Source organism: Chlorocebus sabaeus, chromosome 20, assembly GCF_047675955.1.
Source record: "Chlorocebus sabaeus isolate Y175 chromosome 20, mChlSab1.0.hap1, whole genome shotgun sequence".
Lineage (NCBI taxonomy): Eukaryota > Metazoa > Chordata > Mammalia > Primates > Cercopithecidae > Chlorocebus > Chlorocebus sabaeus.
In genome coordinates this window covers 7,853,504-7,875,469 of record NC_132923.1, presented here as the reverse complement: position 1 = coordinate 7,875,469, position 21,966 = coordinate 7,853,504, and the positions used below count along the sequence as shown (strand labels likewise).

The window sequence follows — 21,966 nt, the reverse complement described above, 5'->3', positions numbered from 1 at the left end:
TCCAAATCTGAAGCCATTATCTACTCTGCCTGCATGCATCTGTCACACTCCATTCTTCATATTGTAACGTTGTAGCATTTTTTAAACATATACATATGATAGACTATATTATTACTTACAAATATTTGCTATCCAGCCCCTACTGCCAAAAGGATTTTACTTTCTAGTCCCATTGACACAAGACTTAACCACATGACTTGCTTTGGCACTGAAACTGAGAAGTAACATTTAATGTAGAAATTTTAATAGTCAGTTAGTGCTGTACTATTGCCCTTTCCCCTCCACCAGAAGACAAGCAACATTCCAGGTACAGGTTCTCTGTTGGCTGGGGTCCTAGAGGGAGGGCAACATGGAGTGGACTCTTGATGGTCACACAGCATGAACAAAAAATAAGCCTTTGTTGTTTTAAGCCACTGAGATTTGGGGATCATTTTTTTTAACACTGTAACACCTATCCTATTCTTACTGATAGAGCATATCAAATAATTTATCTTCCTTGTTAGAAATTGTTCAGTAGTTCCCAATTGCATATACAATGAAGTTCCAACTCCTTTGAATGAAAAAAAATACCATATATGATATAGTCCCCATTATTACTTTTACAATCTCCTTTTCCAACCACCATCATCACTACTTATGTACATTGGTCATATCCAACAGTGGGTTATTCTTCAAAAACACTACGCTATTTCACGGTTTTCTAACTTTCTTCGAAAGTGCTGTTGTTACTGTGCTAAATACATTATTACCCTTTACATTGTCCCACTTGCCTACTTAAGTAAATTCAATATATAGTAGTGTGTGTGTGACTTATTCAGTGATATCTTTAGTCATTTCAAGTGGTTAGTGCTTGAATTTCTCTGTGTCATAGCATTTTGTACACTGTTCTGTTACAGAATTTAATACATTGTTTTTTCATTGAATATGTCTGAATTATTGAAGGCAGTAACTTAATCTTATTCGTGTTTGTATTCCCAGTGCTCACTATTCACAGCAACCCTCAACAGAAATCTAATTCAATGAACAGAATAGTCTCATTGCAAAAGAAACATTGTAAATTTAGATATTCTTTCTTTTGTTTACAAAAGTAAAATATTTTGGTGATTTTCAACACTGATATGTCCCTTATCAAAATCTCATTCACTTGTTCAGGGGTTGATGAACTTTTTTTGTAAAAGGTCAGAGAGTAAATATTTTAGGCTTTTGAGGACATATATAATGTCTGCCTCATATTCTTCTTCATCTTTTCCCCATAAGCCTTTAAAAACCTAAAAATAATTCTTAGCTTGAGGGCTACACAAAAACAGGCCTTGGACTGCATTTGGCCCATAGGCTGTGTTTCCTTACCCTGGTCTAGGTAAACGTAAGAGAAATTAAGTCACTTCTTGTTAGACTGTAAAAGTCTCTCCATGGCAGTATAAAAACAAAGCACCAAGAGAGACATAACTGTCACTGCTGCCAAGCGGACAACTGGACTAACAAAGAGCTTCTAAAGATAATAATCAACTAAATTAAATAAATACCATACTGATACAATTTGAAAGGCCTTCTACTTCTTCAAAGACCTAGAGATAGAAAGGGAGGAGATAATGTCACTTCCTTGTTTAAGTTTCCACAACTTCCAACTGTGTTTAAGACTCTACATCACTAGTTTACTACGTTTCCAGCCTCATATTAAAAAACCATCTTTGGCTGGGTGCGGTGGCTCATGCCTGTAATCCCAGCACTTTGGGAGGCCGAGGCAGATAGATCACCTGAGGTCAGGAGTTCGAGAGCAGCCTGGCCAACATGGTGAATTTTAGTCTCTACTAAAAATACAAAAAAATTAGCTGGGCATGGTGGTGGGCACCTGTAATCCCAGCTGCTCAGGAGGCTCAGGCAAGAGAATCACTTGAACTCAGGAGTCAGTGGTTGCAGTGAGCCGAGATTACACCACTGTACTCCAGCCTGGGCAACAGAGGCGGACTCATCTCAAAACCAAATAACCAACCTTCTTTAGTCTGACCACACTGGCTTTTTGATTTATTTTCCTGAACACTCTAAATTCTCTTTAATATATTTCTCACTATCTGGAATTAATCTATCACTCTCCATCTCTCCCAGTAAAATTAATAAATTTTAAAAAATCATTCCTTACTCTTTCACCATCAGGAAAAGGCAGAAGACAGGTATAAATCATCCTTTTTTTTTTTTTTTTTTTTTTTTGGTAAACACACAAACTATCCATAAAAAGAAAACTGGAAGCATACCCTAAATTGCCGTACAAATTATACAAATATGTTATATGTATTAACGGGTTGTAAATATATAAATATTAGCAATTAAGAAGTTTAAAAATAACTATTAATAGAGGCTCTCAATTATTTTACATATCCCTAGAAATTTGTGAATGCTACTTTGAAAATCACTAGTTTACTAAACAATTTTTTTTTTTTTTCAGACAGAGTCTCACTCTATCACCCAGGCTGGAGTGCAGTGGAGTGAGCTCCGCTCACTGCAACCTCTGCCTCCCAGGTTCAAGAGATTCTCCTGCCTCAGCCTCTCAAGTAGCTGGGATTACAGGCACATGCCACCATGCCTGGCTAATTTTTGTATTTTTAGTACAGATGGGGTTTCACCATGTTGAACAGGGTGGTCTCGAACTCCTGATTTCAGGTGATCCACCCACCTCAGCCTCTCAAAGGGATGGGATTACAGGCATGAGCCACTGCGCCCAGCCTTAAGCAATTTTATATACATCTAAATCTTTATTAAATAGCTATAATCCACATTCCCCTATTATTCCCAACACATACTTTTACTTTAATTTACTTTAATTCAACTTTGTAAAGGGGAAGATGACTACATTGTTTCAATGTACATTACTGATTCTCACATATGAAGTCTACTGTTTCAACTCCTTTGAATGAAAAAAAAATACCATATATGATTCAGTTCCCATTATTTTTTCTACAATATTATAACTCCTTATTCACAAATAACAAATGAGAAACTATCTTGAAAATCTGGTAAAACAAATAGCACTAGCCTGTTGAAGAAGTACTCTCAGATGAAGACCTTTTCCGGGTAGGGCTACAATTTGTGCTCTCTGATGGCCGCTGGGAGGGTTTATCAGAGGTTGGCTGGGAGCCTGGAGAAAAAGAAAAAGATAGAAATCATAGGAAAATCCAAGTCTAAAAATAATGCGAAACCATCTTTTGTTAGAACTTGTTACAGTTTAGTTGCTGCCACTGTCATTCCCTGTAATAATATGACTTGTAACCTGACATTAGCAGGAAAATAAGCAGAGGACAAACCACACTATATGTTATTGTCAGAAGTTCACAGGTCCTATATACATAATTTCTCCTGTTACATTAACAGAGGAAAAATTAATTTTAATGGAAGAATAAACAATATATGATTTAGCTTTCATGTGTTACTAGCACAAAACATTATTTAAAATATTAATAAAAATTACTAACAATATTTTAACCAAATCTGTTCTGGATTATTAAAATTCATCATATAAACTGACAAAATTTACAATGTAATTTATCAAACAGTTGATGTGAAGGCCCAGCGCGGTTGCTCACGCCTGTAATCCCAGTACTTTGGGAGGCTGAGGCGGGCGGATCACAAGGTCAAGAGTTTGACACCAGCCTGGCCAACATGGTGAAACCCTGCCTCTACTAAGAATACAAAAACCAGCCAAGCATGGCGGCACATGCCTGTAATCTCAGCTACTCAGGGAGGCTGAGACAGGAGAATCGCTTCGACCTGGGAGGCAGAGGTTGCAGTGAGCTGAGATCGCCCCATTAGCCTGGGCAACAGAGCAAGACTCTGTCTAAAAAAAAAAAGTTGATGTGAGAAAAGCAGGTCCAACCTGAGCACTTCATTTAAGAGAATCAGAGGTCCTCTTAAATGTAAAGGATCAAGCCAGGCGCGGTGGCTCATGCCTGTAATCCCAGCACTTTGGAAGGCCAAGGTGGGTGGATCACCTGAGGTCAGGAGTTCAAGAACAGCCTGGCCAACATGGTGAAACTCTGTCTCTACAAAAATACAAAAATTAGCCAGGCATGATGGCGGGTGCCTGTAATCCCAGCTACTTGGGAGGCTGAGGTGGGAAAATTGCTTGAACCCAGGAGGTGGAGGTTGCAGTGAGCCGAGATCGCCCTATTGCACTCTAGCCTGGGCGACACAGCAAGACTCCATTTCAAAAAAAAAAGAAAAAGAAAAAATAAAGAAGTAAAAGGCTCAAACCTTAAACCCACACATCCTATCCAATTCACAGAAATTATTTTCAGATTCTATGTTTTTCCTCCTTTTGCAAATTCTAGAACACTGATAATTTATCCATGAAATAGTCTCTTTTACGGATCCTTGGCTATATACATAAAAGCTTATGAAGACAAAGAAACTCAATTTCCTTTCAAAAACTTTCATACTTTTAGCAAAACTCCAAATCTATACAGCATAATACATCACCTGCTCAAAAGAAAAATATGTTCTTGATGTAAGATTACTTTCCTGAATAAAATATACTTGATTCTTATATTGGATTCCTTATAATCTAAAATGCCAGCTATTAAGAGTTGATAATGAATGTCTACCTCATGTTTGTCAAAAAACTAGTAATCTGAAATGTTTATTTATGGGAAAAAATTATAAATAAAAAAACTTACATGTAACTGGAGCCACAAGAGGTACAAGAAATCAAAAAGCTGAAGATTTTCAAGATCTGCCTCTAAACGAAAGTTAACTCCTAAAAGAAGATTTGATTAATTCTCTGAAGGACAACTTAGGGTCAGAAGAACTGAACAGAGCTAAGTTGCTGTTTCCTTTTCTCTAAGAGAAATAGAACATGAGCCTTGTTTTAATTAAGTAGCATCTTAAATCACATTGCTGTAAATAGTCTTTTAGCAGGATATGGGAAACACTGCTCAGGTGAGATGTAAGACTATATGCTGTTATTCAAGAGTAACAGGTTACATTTTTTTTAGAAAATTGATGTGATAGTACATTCTACTTCTGAAACACAATGATGACTGATGTAGACCTATTCAAGAAGCAAGATTGTTTATTGCTGAACCTTAACAACACATATGAGAGAGATTTTTAAATCCAACAGTATAATAAATCACCCTCGAGTGTGGTTGAGAGATTTCCACTAAATAACTGAATATCACAATGAAACATCTAATAAATAAAAAGCCCAGGCATCAGTGAAGACATAACTTTAAGTATTAATACTGAAAACTTCATATACGGACAGATACGTATTTCCTACCCAACACACAGTCAAGACAGAAGATAATAGCGGTCAAGAAGCCTAAGATAATAGCCAACTTTATCACCATTCCTGATCGTGGATTAAGTACTAAGAAAAGAGGGGTTTGAAGGCACTTTTTTTCTTTTTGGGAGATGGACTCCCTCTGTCTACCAGGCTGGAGAGCAGTGGTACAATCTTGGCTCACTGAAACCTCTGCCTCCTGGGTTCAAGTGTTTCTCCTGCCTCAGCCTTCTGAGTAGCTGGGATCATGGGCATGGGCCACCATGCCCGGGTAATTTTTGTATTTTTAGTAGAGACGGGGTTCCATCATGTTGGCCAGGCTGGTGTCGAACTCCTTACCTCAAGTGATCTGCCCGCCTCAGCCTCCCGAAGTGCTGGGATTATAGGCACGAGCCCCTGCACCCAGCCCTAAGAGCACTTTTTATATAAAGTCTTTTCTCTCAGTCATAAACTAACATTTATTAAGTGAGTATAATTTATATGCTTGGTACTATACTAGAACTAGATATTGTGAAGGTAGGGGGAAGAAGTCTACAAACGGTGTAATGGTCTCTGCCCTCAAGGAGCTTATTAATCATCGTGTATATCATCATGAATTACATTTTAGGTGACACTTGTGCCATCCATTCTTGAGTTCCATCTTCAGTTCTTAGGCTATTTAGTAATGTTTCCTAAATTTCTTGGTCATCTTCAAGAAAGTCTTGATGAAGGCTTCAACTGTACCTTTGATCATCAGGCTATCCTGAGAATCACCCTGCCTGGCCTCACCAACCTCAGGGTAAAAAGAGGGTACAGGCACATTCTTCAAAGCTCCTTCTTATGGTGGCATCTGGAGTTTCAGAGGAGGCAGTGGGAGATGGGATGGGGGTCAGATCCATGGAGATCATTATTGGCAGCATTGTACAGCAATTCCTGAGAAACTGAAACAATTGAGAGAGAGATGGCTTATTTAGCTCACTTAGCTTCCGAGCCATTTTTCATTTCCTGAAAGCAATGGAAGCCAGCAGCCTATTCTTAGGACTTAACGGAAGATTTGAGTAAAATTTAATTCAGGAAGGTTCTCATTTTTTATTTTTAAAAGTTTGAATTCCCTGTTCATACAGAGCAGAGCTATTCTTAACAATATTCCATATTTTAAAAGAATAAAGCTGTATTCTTGAGATACAGATCTCTAATGCTTGGTAATCATCAGCTCTAGCATCTCATTTCATTTAAAAGCAGTGTTCACAGAGGCAGTGATAAGATGAGGATAACTGAAAAAACATTACTTGATGATATAAAGCAACCAAGTTTAAGACTGGAAAGTGATGCTATCACTTATGTACAAGAAATAGCAACCAGTTAAAGATGCTCAAAGTATGGTAAAATTGGCCTAACGGTAGGAATCATATGAAATCTGCAAACATTATCTGTAACACTGCCAGGAATATACTGTTTTATAAATGCCAATTTGCAGTTGGGCTTCCAGGAAGAACCAGATAATGCCCAGAGAACTACTATGTCCACTTCAACAGAGACCAATATACATTTATGTGTCCAAACCCAAAATATAATGCAGAGCAGAGTTGAGTGTGATATGGTGTTCAGTACATGGACTATGGAGTAAAGCATCCTGGATTTGATTCCTGGCTCTGCTACAAATTAACCAAAGAGAATCTACAAAAGTAAATGTGCCTGGACTTTGGTTTAATAAAGCTAAGTTACAGCATTGCTGTCAGTCCCAAAATGAGACAATGTAATCAAAAAATAATTTTATAAAATTCAAAATGTTTTATAAATATTAGTGACTATTACCTATTAATTGACTCCTAGGTTTATCATGGAATTTTTAGACAGGCAGGTGCAGGAGCTCATGCCTGTAATCCCAGCACATTCCTAGGCCAAGGTAGCCAGGTTGCTTGAGTTCAGGAGTTCAAGACTAGCCTGGGCAATATGGCGAAACTAGTCTCTACAAAAAAATATAAAAATTAGCTGGGCATGGTGGCGCATACCTGTAGTCCCAGTTACTTGAGAGGCTGAGGTGGGAAGATTGCTTGAGCCCAGGAGGTAGAGGCTTCAGCGAGCTGTGATCACACCACTGTACTCCATCCTGGGCGACAGTGAGACCCTTGCCTCAATAATAATAGTAATAGTAGAAAGAAGAGCACTGAGTTATATCCAGTAGGGAGCTAGAACTAACCTATAACATCAAGCATTTACCTTAAACATAGAGTGAATCCAATTAAGAAGTACTACTCATATAGGTACCTCCAGGGCTGGTAGGTACTTGCAGGGTAGAAAAAAGTTACTCTGAGTAAATCTTCTAATTCACTGACTCTTCGCCATAACTTTTGCAGAGGATGCCCAAGAGATGAGTCAGAACCAGAAGATGTCTGGCTTTCTGCTCAGTTTTTTCCCAAGGGAGAAAGTAGTTTTCTGCTTCCCCTACTTAGCTCTTTCCCTTGCTGTCTCCATCATGTGACAAATGTTTGCTCATGTCTCAAGAGTGGCCATTTTAGATCTGCCTGGAAGGATGTGTGGAGGCTCCCCATTCCACAAAGCACAAGGTTTATATGAATTCCAATTCAAGAAAATCTGACACTTCCTCAAAGCATACACATAGAGAACACAATTGTAGATATCAAAGAGTTCTCATCATTTTTCATTTCAAAATACTATAAAGCAGAATAAGTACTTCAGAAGTGAATAAAGACTACAAATAGGAATTCCTCAATTCACAATATTACTGGGTAGACCACCACTGTGTGTCTCATCACGCAGATGATGACAACTTCAGAAATATGTTTAGAAATTCTACACACATAAATGCAGGAAGTAGAAATTACAGGTAAGCTGCAAAACAAAAACAAAAACAAGGACCTAAATAAAATTGGATTTCAGAATAAATATAAGTAGATTATTAAGGGAAATACTTTTTCTTCAGCTGGAAATAAAGGCCCTCATGTAAACAAGGCAGACTACTACTTAGGAGGAAGACAGAAAAAGAGAATACCATACATCGGAATAATACAGAGAAAATTAAGAATTAAAACCAACTTGCAAATGTGAAGGAACATTGGAAGTGGTTTTAATTATAGACTCTCTGGATTTTATTTGGCCAGTATTTGATGAACTTTTGAAGATAAAGACAGGATTTACAGAAACATTTTTGTCAATTTAAACAAGAGGGGAAAGGTAGTACTTTTGCAGCAAAACCGTAAGATGAAATCAGGGACACAAACTTGAAAGTTGAAAAAGGGAAAAAAAGAACGTAACTGGATCATAAAGAAATAAGATTATGAAAATCTTTATAATAAACACAAAATGAGCAGAAACCAAGAACCTGTTTTCAAATTGATTTGCCACAAAAAACCTTGATTGACATTTCCAGTGGAGGAACTAAAACAAATCAAAGATATATAAAAAATGCTACTTTTACAGATGCCTGAGTGTGAAGACAGAGTAAAACAGGCAAAGAGAGCAGAATATGTAAAATTCTCACTGATTAACAGTGTCTGCAGTGGTGGAAGCATCCCAAAGAAATCATGAGAATAAAGATTCAACTAACTACTCATTGAAGCCCTGAACATCCTGGCCTAGAAAAACAAGGAATTTCCCCGGTGTCAAACACAAATTAGCAAAAAAAAAATACAGTGAATTAAATCAATAGTTGGTTGGACAAAACATATGTTTCTTTAGCCTAAGTTCACTATTAAAGCTTTTATAACTTAATATAGTATGAATTTTAGTCACTCTGTTTGCAGATCAACACTAAAGACACAAGTAACTAAGAAATCATTTGTATGAGTGGAATGTTTGATGTTTGCAATGTTAGAAGTATCTTTGGGTGAATTATGGAAAAATAGATTAAGTATGCTAGTTTGGAAGAATGCTACGCAGTAGTCAGTTCTAAGATATTATCAATTTTAAAATAATTTTAAAAGTTTCTAACATTGAAATTGTTCCTTCCCACCAAAATTAAAACGTTATAAAAGTTTAGTTTTAAAAAAGATTCCTCCTCTTTCATTATTTGTAAGTCAAAGCTACTTGGGAATGTGTGTTAAACAATGACTGAACCAAAACTGGTTGTAATAAAAATGGTTATCATAGTAAAGGAACATGAACATAAAACACCAAACTATTTGAAAACTTCTGATCAAGTTTTTTTTTGGTTCCCAGATTCAAGTTATGAATCCTTTGGTACGGTTCACAGTTGATAGCCGCCCTTGGAACCTTCTTGTGAACGAGCTGAATGCTAAGGTAAAAGCTGGGTCCACAATAAAAACAGCTGTTTTCAATTGTGGGAAATACAGAAAGCAATACATTTTATCTGATGCACCAACTAAATGCACTACAAGAGAGTACGACTCAAGAGCCTGTTCTGGCAATTTTTAAGCTAAAAAGTCTGTGTTTTGGCCAGGTGTTGTGGTTCACGCCTGTAATCCCAGCACTTTGGGAGACCGAGGCAGGCGGATCACAAGGTCAGGAGATTGAGATCATCCTGGCTAACACGGTGAAACCCTGTCTCTACTAAAAATACAAAAAATTAGCCGGGCGTGGTGGCAGGCACCTGTAGTCCCAGCTACTTGGGAAGTTGAGGCAGGAGAATGGCATTAACATGGGAGGCGGAGCTTGCAGTGAGCCAAGATAGCACCACTGCACTCCAGCCTGGGCGACAGCATGAGACTCTGTCTCAAAAAAAAAAAAAAAAATCTATGTTTTTCTCTAGGCTATTTTTCATAATGCCCAAATGACATCATTCACTGAAATGGAATTACTCTGGAAATTCCCATAACTGCACTAACCACACCACAATCAATTTTCTGCTTTCATCTCTATATGTTCACATTTCATTTATAGGCATATCTTATTTTCTATCGTGTTTTAAATCTTTTTAAAATTGATACATAATAGTTGTACATATTTATGGGATACATGTGACACTTTGTCACATGCATAGAATGTGTAAGAATCAAGTCAAGAGTATTTTGGGTATCCATCACCCCGCGTAACTATGATTTCTATGTGTCAGGAACATTTCAAGTCCTCTCTTCTAGCTATTTTTGAAATACACAATATAGTGCTGTCACTTATAGTCACCCCACCCTGCTACTGAACATTTGAACTCATTCCTTCTGTTGCATATGTGTGTCTTATCAACAGCACTAGAGAAATTGTTTGAAGTCAGTATATTCTCATCAAAGCCTATACCCTTCAGTTAAAGAGAACAAAACTCAGTATTCTTTGCTTCAATCTCTATGCTTGTACAGTGAATATAGTTTTTCCAAAAAAAAAAAAAAAAAAAAAAGGGTTTAATCCTTATTCTTGGAGGACAAAATATTCATCACTGAACGCACCAAAGAATGTATGTAATTTATATGTAGTAAATCATTTACAATAACATCCCATTGTCTGCTTATGCTATGACTTCTAAGCTATAAATCCTAAATGAAAATACTCCATTCTACTGCTCTGCCAATTTCAGAATCCAGGTTTGTAAGTTCTATCATGTGTAGCCAGCCATAAGTCACATATGCTGAAAAACAGGGATGAAATAACTGACATTCCAGGTCAGAAACTCTTGCTCATGAGACCTATTTCATGTCTACCTAACATACATACATAAATTAAATAGAATCACTATTAGGATTGGGAGAAACCAGGAAACCTGGCCTTACTTAAGTGTATAATTTTACTGTAATTTCACCTGCATCAAGCTGATTTTACAGCTGTTAGTCTGTACAGTACAGAATAGTATATAAGTTAGAAAAATAAGCTAACTACCACAGGCACATAATTTATAAAAGTGATTAGAACTGTTATTCATCTTAAGGCTTCATAAGATTTAATTTTACAGTGAATATACTTGTTTACTTTAAGAATGCTCAAAGTGATAAGTCAGTTTGATTCCCCATTTTTGAAACAAAGAGAGAAAGGTTAAATGCCTTGGTCCAAGCTACACATGCCAGTGTCCCTAATTCGGTTTCATTTATTTTTCTTGAAATTTATATCAACATGATTTATCAAATATGCCTGGTTTACCCCCAATCAACACTTATGATGAATCCACTCAATACAAATAGTAAATAACCTTTATTTCTTATTTCATCAATTATCAGTTTGAGATACGTTTTACTTAACAATTTGTATTCTGCTTTATTAAAAAACCTCATCATTCTGGAATAAATTTAGATTTACAAAAGTTACAAAGATAGTACAGAGAATACTCACGTCCTTTACCCAACATCCCCCAATGTTAACATCTTACATAACTATAGTACATTTATCACAACCAAGAAATTAACATTGGAATAATACTATTAACAAAATTCCAGACTTTGTTTAGATTTCGCCAATTTTTTTCCACTCGTGTCCTTTTTTTCACTGTCAATCTGGGATATCACATTGTATTAAGTTGTCATGTCTCCTTAGTCTTCTCTTCTCTCTGTAAAAGCTTCTGAGACTTTCCTTGTTTTTTCAGGTCCTTGATACTTTTTAGTACTGGTCAGGTATTTGTAGAATGCCCTTTATTATTATTATTATTATTATTATTATTATTATTATTTTCTGGTTAGACTTAACACAGTCTATCAGTGAGTACATGATATCACCATGCCTTATCATTGGTGAAGTTAACCTTGAACTTGGTTAAGGTGCTGTCTGCCATGCCTCTTCACTGTAAAGTTACTGCTTTTCCCTCTTCACACTTTGGTGTTCTTTAAAAGTCAGCAGTCCAGCACACATTCAAGAAGAGGGAAATTAAGTTCTACCTCCTGAAAGTGGCGATCTACATTAATTATTTGGAATTTTTCTGTAAGGAAGATTTGCTGCTTTACTGCCAAGTATTTATTTAGTCAATCATTTATTTATATCAACATGGATTCACAGATATTGACTTTATTTTTTAGGTTATAATCCAATACTCTCATATTTATTTTGTTGCTCAAACTGTCCCAGCTTGGACCACTGGGAGACATTTCAGGATAATAATTTCCTGAAGGTGATCAACAATATTGTAATACCTATTATACAGTAGGTAGTTTTTGGAGCATTTTAACATGATACCAAATGTAAAATGAATCTATCTTCAATTTATATATGGAAAAAAATCAACTGAAGACTGAGAAGATCAATTAAAAATCATATGTAGTTATGCATTTCTTAATCCTTTATACTTCAAAAAGCAGCCTGACATCACAGATTGAGAGAATGTAATTACATCTTCAGTGGAATGCTACAGAATAACAGAATGTCATTGTAAGGAAAAAGCAAATAATAAACCAGTTAGAAGTGCTACACAAGAAAACATTGAGAAAAAAACAATAAAATGTAAAAGTGTGAGAATTTTAATTGTCTGTATTTCCTAACTTCCATTCCTCAGCCTCCAGAAATCTAACATTTGCCACTATACAAATGGCTCTCAGATACAAGACAGACTAACTGCCAAAGCCAATCATCTACTTTCAGTACTTACCTAACCAGTCTCCCATAACACTTGATACTCTTTTTTAAAATTATTATTATTTTGTTTTTTTGAAACAGAGTTTCGCTCTTGTTGCCCAGGCTGGAGTGCAATGGTGTGATCTCGGCTCACCGCAACCTCCACCTCCCAGGTTCAAGCAATTCTCCTGCCTCAGTCTGCTGAATAGCTGGGATTATAGGTGCGTGCCGCCACACCCAGCTAATATTTGTATTTTTAGTAGAGATGGAGTTTCTTCAAGTTGGTAAGGCTGGCCTTGAACTCTCAACCTCAGGTGATCTGTTTGCCTCAGCCTCCCAAAGTTCTGGGATTACAGGTGTGAGCCACCACGCCCAGTCACTTGACACTCTTGACTATAAACTCACTTAAGAAACCCACTGAATTCACCATAAATATTGTCATTCCTTCTCATAGCCTTAATAATCACGTATCTAAAATTATCTTCAGGTTTGACCTCTCTTTTGAGAAATACACTGGATTCACCATAAATAAATATTGTCATTCCTTCTTATAGCCTTAATAATCATGTATCTATAATTATCTTCAGGTTTGACCTCTCCTTTGAGGTACAAATCCATCTGTCCTACAAAACAGGCTTGAAATTCAAATGTATTACCTATTTCCAACCTTATCCTTTTGCATACCTCATTTCACTTAATCATATCATCTCTACCTTGGCTCAGAGCCTCATAATAAGAGCCTCACAATATTTTGTGGGAGCTGTTTCCAAACTGATCTACCTGATCTCCTTTCACTAATCCGTCTATCACTTTGCTGTCAATGTAATCTCAACAAATTATTCCCCATGTTAAAACCCTTAACTTCTCATACCTTATAAAGTAAACTCTACACTCTTGGGAGTCTCCTATAAACAAGGGCTTTATGATCTGCCTATCTTTCCAGTCCCATCTCTTGGGTACCATATCAAACCACTGATACTTAATTAAGCACAGTAACACATCCCCATGCCCTTGAAAAGCTGTTATCTATTGCAGGAAAACAGCTGTCACACCTTATTCTTCGCTGCTAAATTCAAAACTCCTTCCTCCTTCCCAAGCCCTTTTGAGTCCCTCACTTCTCTGCTCCCCAAAATGCGTTGTAAATATTTCAATATTAAGAACGGTCAAGCTGTGCGCAATGGCTCACACCTGTAATTCCAGCACTTTGGGAAGCCGAGGCGGGTGGATCACCTTAGGTCAGGAGTTCGACATCAGCCTGGCCAACATGGTGAAACCCTGTCTCTACTAAACATACAAAAATTAGCCGGGCGTGGTGGCACACGCCTGTAATCCCAACTACTCAGGAGGCCGAGGCAGGAGAATTGCTTGAGCCTGGGAGGCGGAGGTTGCAGTGCACCTCCGGCGGATTGTGCCACTGCACTCCAGCCTGGCCGACAGAGACTGTCTTAAAAAACAAACAAAAAAACAAAAAAACTGTCAATAACTATTTGTATACATGTCTAAACTATAAATCGACTTTAAGGCAGAAATTATCTTTATTTTTATTTTTTTGAGACAGAGACTCACTCTGTTGCCCAGGCTGGCCGGAGTGCAATGGTATGATCTCGGATCATTACAACCTCCACCTCCCAGGTTCAAGTGATTCTTGTGCCTCAGTCTCCCGAGTAGCTGGGACTACAGGCATGTGCCACCATGCCTGGCTAATTTCTGTATTTTTAGTAGAGGCAGGGTTTTACCATGTTGGCCAGGCTGATCTCGAACTCCTGACCTCAAGGGGCCCACCCACCTCAGCCTCCCAAAGTGCTAGAATTACAGCATGTTCCTTCTCCTGGCACACAATAACTGTTTGCTAAAAGAACAGCTACCCTCATAAGGGAATAGTTAAGAACAAAAATCAAATACATAAAATGCTCCTAAACAAAACCAGTTCTGACTTTCAAAGGGATCAAAACAAAAGATAGCTGAGCCTGAATTAATTTTTTTTTTTTGAGATGGAGTCCTGCTCTGTCGCCCAGGCTGGAGTGCAGTGGTGCGATCTCGGCTCACTGCAAGCTCTGCCTCCTAGGTTCACGCCATTCTCCTGCCTCAGCCTCCCGAGTAGCTGGGACTACAGGTGACCGCCACCATGCCCGGCTAATTTTTTGTATTTTTAGTAGAGATGGGGTTTCACCGTGTTAGCCAGGATGGCCTCGATCTCCTGACCCCGTGATCCGCCCGCCTCGGCCTCCCAAAGTGCTGGGATTACAGGCGTGAGCCACCGTGCCTGGCCAATATTTTTATTTAGTATTTTGCTTAACTAAAAATTTTTCCTCAACTGGTTTTTGTTAAGACAGCTAAACCTATTTTCACATCTACCTGAAAAAGTATATTAAGTTTCTATGAGAAAATCAAGTCACATCTCCATGTACTTATCAAGAGTAACTGCAAAGAAAATGGAGAGATTCCAAGACAGAGAGTATTTAACAAAAGAATTTAGACTTATGATAAAATAAAGAATATAGCTGATCTTCGTCCCTGGTTCCTGGCACAGAGCTTCAAAAACCCTTGTAATTATCCAAGCGATAGGAATGTCTTTGTTATGCCAGTGAGATGACTTACTGTGAAGCCTGAGGTAACTTCAAAACGGGGGCTGGTGACCAGAAAGACCAAACCACATAATTAAAGATCTGAAACTTTGGGTCACCCCAACCTCAAGGGAGTGGAGAACCGAAGACTGAGTTAAAAAACATGGCCAATGATGTAACCAATCAGGCCTTCCTAACGGAGCCCCAATAAAAACTCTGGACACTGGGGTTCAGTGGAGCTCCCAGGTTGGTGAGCGCAGTGATGTGCTGGGAGGGTAATGTGCCCAGATTCCACAAGCGGAAGGGCATGGAGGTCTGCAGACCCTTCTTGCACCAAACACTGCTCTATGTATCTCTTCAACTAGTTGTTCTTGATCTGTATCCTTTGTAACAAAACTGTAATCACATTATAGTGTTTTCACAAGTTCTGAGTCCTTTTAACAAGTTACCAAAATTGAAGGGGTTGCAGGAAGTTGCAAGTTTTCAGCAGGCCAGGCAGAAGTATGGATATCTTGGGAACACCACAATTTGTGACTGGCATCTGCAGTCTCATGATGAGCTTTGCTCTTAACTTGAGGTCTTCACTAGCTTCAGGTAATTTGTATTCAGAATGGAACTAAATTGTACAACATCCAACTGGTGATAGAGAACTAGTGTCAGAGCAGTGACTTCAGAGAGTTCTTAGTGGTTTCTGCATGTTATTTTATAAAGAGGAAGAAAAGCCAGGTGTAGTGGCTCACGCCTGTAATCCCAGTACTTTGGGAGGCTGAGACAGGTGGTTCTCTTCAGGTCAGGAGTTTGAGACTAGCCTGGCCAATATAGTGAAACTCCAACTCTACAAAAAAATTCAAAAACTAGCCAAGTGTGGTGGTGCACTTCTGCAATCCCAGCTACTTGGAGGCTGAGGCCAGAACAGCTGGAACCCAGAAGGCGGGTTTTGCAGTGAGCCTAGATTACGCCACTGAACAGAGAGAGACTCCATCTCAAAATAAATAATTAAATAAAGAAGGAAATTTTTAAAAAGACAAGTTCTTACTTAACACAGATACTTTTGCATATATTAGACTTCCCTGCTATCTTTCTCATTCCCCAAGAACCCTTAAACCAGGTTCACATCCATCATTTTCACCCCAACTCCTGTAACTGTCCTCTTGGGTAATTTCAATGTTCATGTAGATGATACATTCAACATCCTAACCTGTCATCTCATACCACCTTCACCTCAATTTACTTATCCTTTATAATCTCCTTCTCATGACTCTGAAATTAGGGATCTCAAATCCAAATGTTCCCTCTTTAAATAGCTGAAGAGGGCCAGATACAACACACAACAGAAAACAGTGAGGACTGTGGTGAACAAAAGAACACAAGCAGCAATGAAAAGGGGCCTGTCAATACTGAGCCCCCAGCCATCACTATTATCCGGAAAATGTGGACTAATTGTTGCCAGATGTTCTGATTTTTCTGAGAAGCAGAATTCCACATTTTTATGTAAAATTTCTAGATGTTTTAATATGAGCAATTTTTTTAAAAGTGTAGAGATCATCACAAAGAATCACATGTGGGCCAAAAGCTGACAGTTTTTTAATCACTACCTTAAATACTGCAGTTCCTCGGAGCTACCCAAGGCTGTGTGTTTTTCACTCCCTATTCTCTCCCAAGGAAAATATCATTACTCTCATGATTATACATATAAAAATTCATAAAGGTATACAATATGTTTTGTTATTGTATGTGTTTCTGCATAGTTAAATAGCTCTTGTATCATTGATAAATACAAGAATGATACCACAATATGGAAGTTGAATTGGTTAATACATCACTTTTAAAGCACATAAATATATTGCAGGACAAAACTAGCAGCTGACTGAAGAGTACACTAACACAAACTAAATGAAGAAAGCCAAAAGCAATGTAGTTCTGTTCAAAATGTATATTCATCTACATTCTTCCTCTTGGTTCCTACTGTCAACAGACTTTTCTGCAAGTGTTTTTATTGTGCGGCTTCTCTCAATGTTTGTACAAAAGAAACAAACAGGTGCAATACACTGGAACCAGCTATCTCTGGCATTGCTACATTTATCTACCAATGACATCCTTCTGTGCCTACAGTTCAGCAGCTTCAACCCTTCTTTATATCCCCTTCTATCAAGCTACCTTCATCTTCTCCTGGAACATTAATGCCTATATTTATTGTAGTATTTCTTTTTTTTTTTTTTTTTTTTTTTGAGACAGAGTATCACTCTGCCAGCCCAGGCTGGAGTGAAGTAGCACCATCACAGCTTACTGTAGCCTTGAACTCCCGGGCTCAAGCGATCATCTTGCCACAGCTTCCTGAGTAGCTAGGACTACAGGTGCATGCCATCATGCCCAGCTAATTAAAAAAAAAAATTCTGTAGAGATGGGAGGCTCCCTATGTTGCCCAGGCTGGTCTTGAACTCCTGGGCTCAAGTGATACTCCAACCTCAGCCTCTCAAAGTGTTGAGATTACAGGCATTAGCCACCATTCCCAGCCTCTTTATTTATTTAAAGACATTTAGTCTTAACTATATACACACACACACATACATATATATATATATTTTTTTTTTTTTTTTTTGAGATGGAGTCTCACACTGTCATCCAGGCTGGAGTGCAATGGCATAATTTTGGCTCACTGCAACCTCTACCTTCCGGGTTCAAGTGATTCTCCTGCTTCAGCTTCCCGAGTAGCTGAGACAATAGGCGCATACCAGCACTGCTGGCTAATTTTTTAATTTTAGTAGAGATAGGTTTCACCATGTTGGCCAGGCTGGTCTTGAACTCCTGACCTCAAGTGATCTGCCTGCCTCGGTCTCCCAAAGGGCTGTGATTACAGGCATGAGCTACCGTGCCTGCTTTAGTATGTCTTTTTAGCTGCTCTTTTAGAAAATTATTATTTTTCTTGGTGCTCTGGTTATAAAGTTGCGCAGGTTTTTGAGAGTCTGTTCCTAACTTTTATTTCATTCAGAAGCCGTTTTTAGTGAATGATATTGCCAAACACAATTTTTCTTTTTTCTTTTTCTTTCTGAGTTGGAGTCTCGCTCTGTCGCCCAGGCTGGAGTACAGTGGCGCCATCTCGGCTCACTGCAACCTCCACCTCCCGGATTCACGCCATTCTCCTGCCTCAGCCTCCTGAGTAGCTGGGACTACAGGTGCCCACCACCACAACCAGCTAACTTTTTTGTATCTTTAGTAGAGACGGGGTTTTGCCATGTTTGCCAGGATGGTCTCGATCTCCTGACCTTGTGATCCACCTGCCTCAGTCTCCCAAAGTGTTGGGATTACAGGTGTGAGCCACTACACCTGGTTGCCAAACACAATTTTTCAAATACTCACAGGAAATGCTCTTATCTCCAGGCCAAGTTTCGCTACTAAGCCAGAGAACTAGATATCCAATGACCTTCTCAAATTCTCCACTTCAATGTTCAGACACCTCAAACTATATGTATTAAAAAGGGGCTGAGAGTGGTGGCTCAGGCCTATAATCCCAACACTTTGGGAGGCCAAGATAGGAGGGTCCCTTTGAGCCCAGGAGTTCCAGATCAGCCTGGGCGACATGGCGAAACCCCATCTCTACAAAAAATACAAAGAAATTAGCCTGGCATTGGTGGCTTGCACCTGTAGTCCCAGCTACTCAGGAGGCTGAGGCTGGAAAATGGCTTGGGCCCAGGAAGCAGAGGTTGCAGTGAACTGAGATCATGCTGGGTGACAGTGACAGCCTGTTTCAAAAAGAAATGAAAAGAAAAAAAAAAACTTGTTTTCTCCTCTAAATCTGCTCCTCCTATAGTTTTCTCTCTCTTAGTGTATGTTACCTCCAGTCTCCCATATGTTCAGACATAAGCCTGCCACTAACCTAATCTAAGCACCATCATGTTATCTAGACTACTACAATTGTCTATTAACCAGTTTCCTTCAAATTACTTTTATCCTTTCCATCCAGAGTTCATGCAGGAGGCAAAATGATCATTTTAAAATGCAAACCTAAAATCAATACTCCTTCGTTTTTTTTTGTTTTTTTTTTTTGAGACAGAGTCTCGCTCAGTCGCCCAGGCTGGAGTGCAGTGGCGCGATTTCGTCTTTTGCTCTTAATATAAAATCCAAAATTCTTAACAAATTGTTTGGCCTCTTCTTTTGCCACATTTCTCACTACTCTCTCTGTATTTCCTCCCTCACCACGATGAAGCTTTGTTCAGTTTATCCAATATTGAAACTCCTTCCCAACTGAGAATCTTAAAATGTGTTCTTCACTGTGGCTTTTTTTTTTTTTTTTTTTTTTTTTTTTGAGACAGAGTCTCACTCTGTTGCAGTGGCGTGATCTGGGCTCACTGCAACCTCCGCCTCCCGGGTTCAAGCAATTCTCCTGCCTCAGCCTCCCAAATAGCTGGGACTACAGGCATGTGCCACCACGCCCAGCTGATTTTTGTATTTTTAGTAAAGATGGGGTTTCACCAGTTGGCCAGCTGGCCTCAAACTCCTGACCTCAAGTGATCTGGCCACCTCAGCCTCCCAAAGTTCTGAGATTACAGGTGTGAGCCAGTGCACCTGGACTTCGCTGCAGCTTCTCATCCTTTAAGTCTCAACTTTTTATCCTCAGTCATAACTAGTAACTATCTAATTAGACCCCCCTTTGCCAGCCCTTTAATGTGTATCAAAACACTCTATGGTATTAACTTTATAGCATTTTTCTCAAATATGCCATTATTTATTTGTTTATCACTCTACAGTTTGTCTTCCTTCACTAAGCTGAAAATTATGAGGTCAGATATCAGGCGTTTACTATTTTATATGCCAGTGACTAGAATAGCCCTGTATGTTTTAGGAATTCAATAAATGAGTAAGTAAATGAATGAATAATGAACGAGTGAGTCTGTTTACCCAGTTAAATGCTGCACATCTGCCAGGTCTCAGTTTAGGATCACTTTCTCAGGAAAGACTTCTCTGGGTTAGGCTCCCCATTTCATGCTCTACTCTCTCCCTTTTACAGTCCTTACCACAATTTTAACAACATGTAACGTGATTTTTTGTTTATTATCTACCTCCTCTACTATAATCTCCATGACTCAATGAACCTGTGTGCCTCATTCTCTATTATATAACAAGGGCCCACAAAGTAGAATGCCTGGTAAATACCTGATATTTAATAACTAATTACTGATTAAATAAACTATTTGTTGAATGGACCTAAGCATAAGACTTTTTCTCTCTTTACATTGTTAAAAGCTGGCCAGGTGTGGCCTGTAATTCCAACACTTTCGGAGGCTGAGATGGGTGGATCATGAGGTCAGGAGTTAAAGACCATCCTATCTAACATGGTGAAACCCTGTCTCTACTAGAAATACAAAAAATTAGGCGGGTGTGGTGGCATGCACTTGTAGTTCCAGCTACTCGGGAGGCTGAGGCAGGAGAATCACTTGAACCCGGAAGGCGGAGGTTGCAGTGAGCCGAGGTTGCACCATTGCACTCCGGCCTGGGCAACAGAGCGAGACTCTGTCTCAAAATAAATAAAAAAAATAAATAAACATTGTTAAAAGCTAAGGAACACTCAGATTCTCCACTTTTAATTTTTCAAAAGTTCATGAATAATGAAAATCAGGCACAAAAAATCTTTGTATTTGAGGGGTTTATCTTTTCCCTAACGCACAAGTTTTTTTATTTTTTAAAGACGGAGTCTCGCTCTGTCACCCAGGCTGAAGTGCAGTGGTGCTATCTCGGCTCACTCCAAGCTCCACCTCCCGGGTTCACGCCATTCTCCTGCCTCAGCCTCTCGAGTAGCTGGGACTATAGGCACCCGCCACCACTCTTGGCTAATTTTTTTTGTACTTTAAGTAGCGATGGGTTTCATCATGTTAACCAGGATGGTCTTGATCTCCTGACCTCATGATCCACCCGCCTCAGCCTCCCAAAGCGCTGGGATTATAGGTGTGAGCCACCGCACCCAGCCTAATGTACAAGTTTTAAATCTTTTAGGTAAATAATAATAGTAACTAACATTTGCATGCTTACTATGTGATTACTTTTCATACACCCCTACAAATCCCATTATATAGGAGGTTTAGAGAATATACTGAGGTTTAGAGAATTTGGAAAATCGGTTATTTTTCTAGATTACCACTAAAAAAGATACACAAACATATATACCCATAATTTTACTTACAACATCAGAAGGTTTATGGACTTCCTAGAGTTATTTTACAAACTCTTAGGCTTAAGATCTCTCACAAAGAACTTCTAAGCTTTTATTCAAATGGCAAATGCTTACTCTTTGTTTTCTATCTTCTCGATTCTTTAAAGGTGTATAATTAAGACAGAAAAAGATGTACAATTCTTTCTAGATGTACAAATGCATTATCTAGATTTTTCTTTTTTCTAATTGAAGCAGCTTTTATGAAGACATCAAAAGGTATCTGCAAAATGAAGTCTGTCTGAATATTCAGTTAAATTTTACAATGCTGAAAATGTCCAATGTTTGAATTTTTATTATGAGACATATAGTACTAATAATATATTCTTTCTGTAACAAAGATGCATTTATAACTACTGGATTAATACACATTAAAAATCCTTCCAGCATTACCTTTTACCTCTTGGGATGGGGGGAGGGCAGGGGTGGTGGGAAATCCTGCATACTACTAACAGATCTATGAGCCATTTGTCTGTATAAAACTTGTGTAATAGCCTGTCTACATAAAA

General features: G+C 38.5%; 1 protein-coding gene across 5 annotated transcripts in view; it reads right to left on the bottom strand.

The window, feature by feature from the left end:
• ASH1L (ASH1 like histone lysine methyltransferase) overlaps nucleotides 1-21,966 on the bottom strand; it is a 220,747-nt gene that overhangs the window by 112,316 nt on the left and 86,465 nt on the right. For all 5 annotated transcript variants that reach the window (XM_073008291.1, XM_007976839.3, XM_037997810.2 and 2 more), the window contains one exon: nucleotides 3,029-3,130. In XM_073008291.1, coding sequence (XP_072864392.1) covers nucleotides 3,029-3,130 — 102 coding nt within the window. The remainder of the gene's footprint in view (nucleotides 1-3,028; nucleotides 3,131-21,966) is intronic.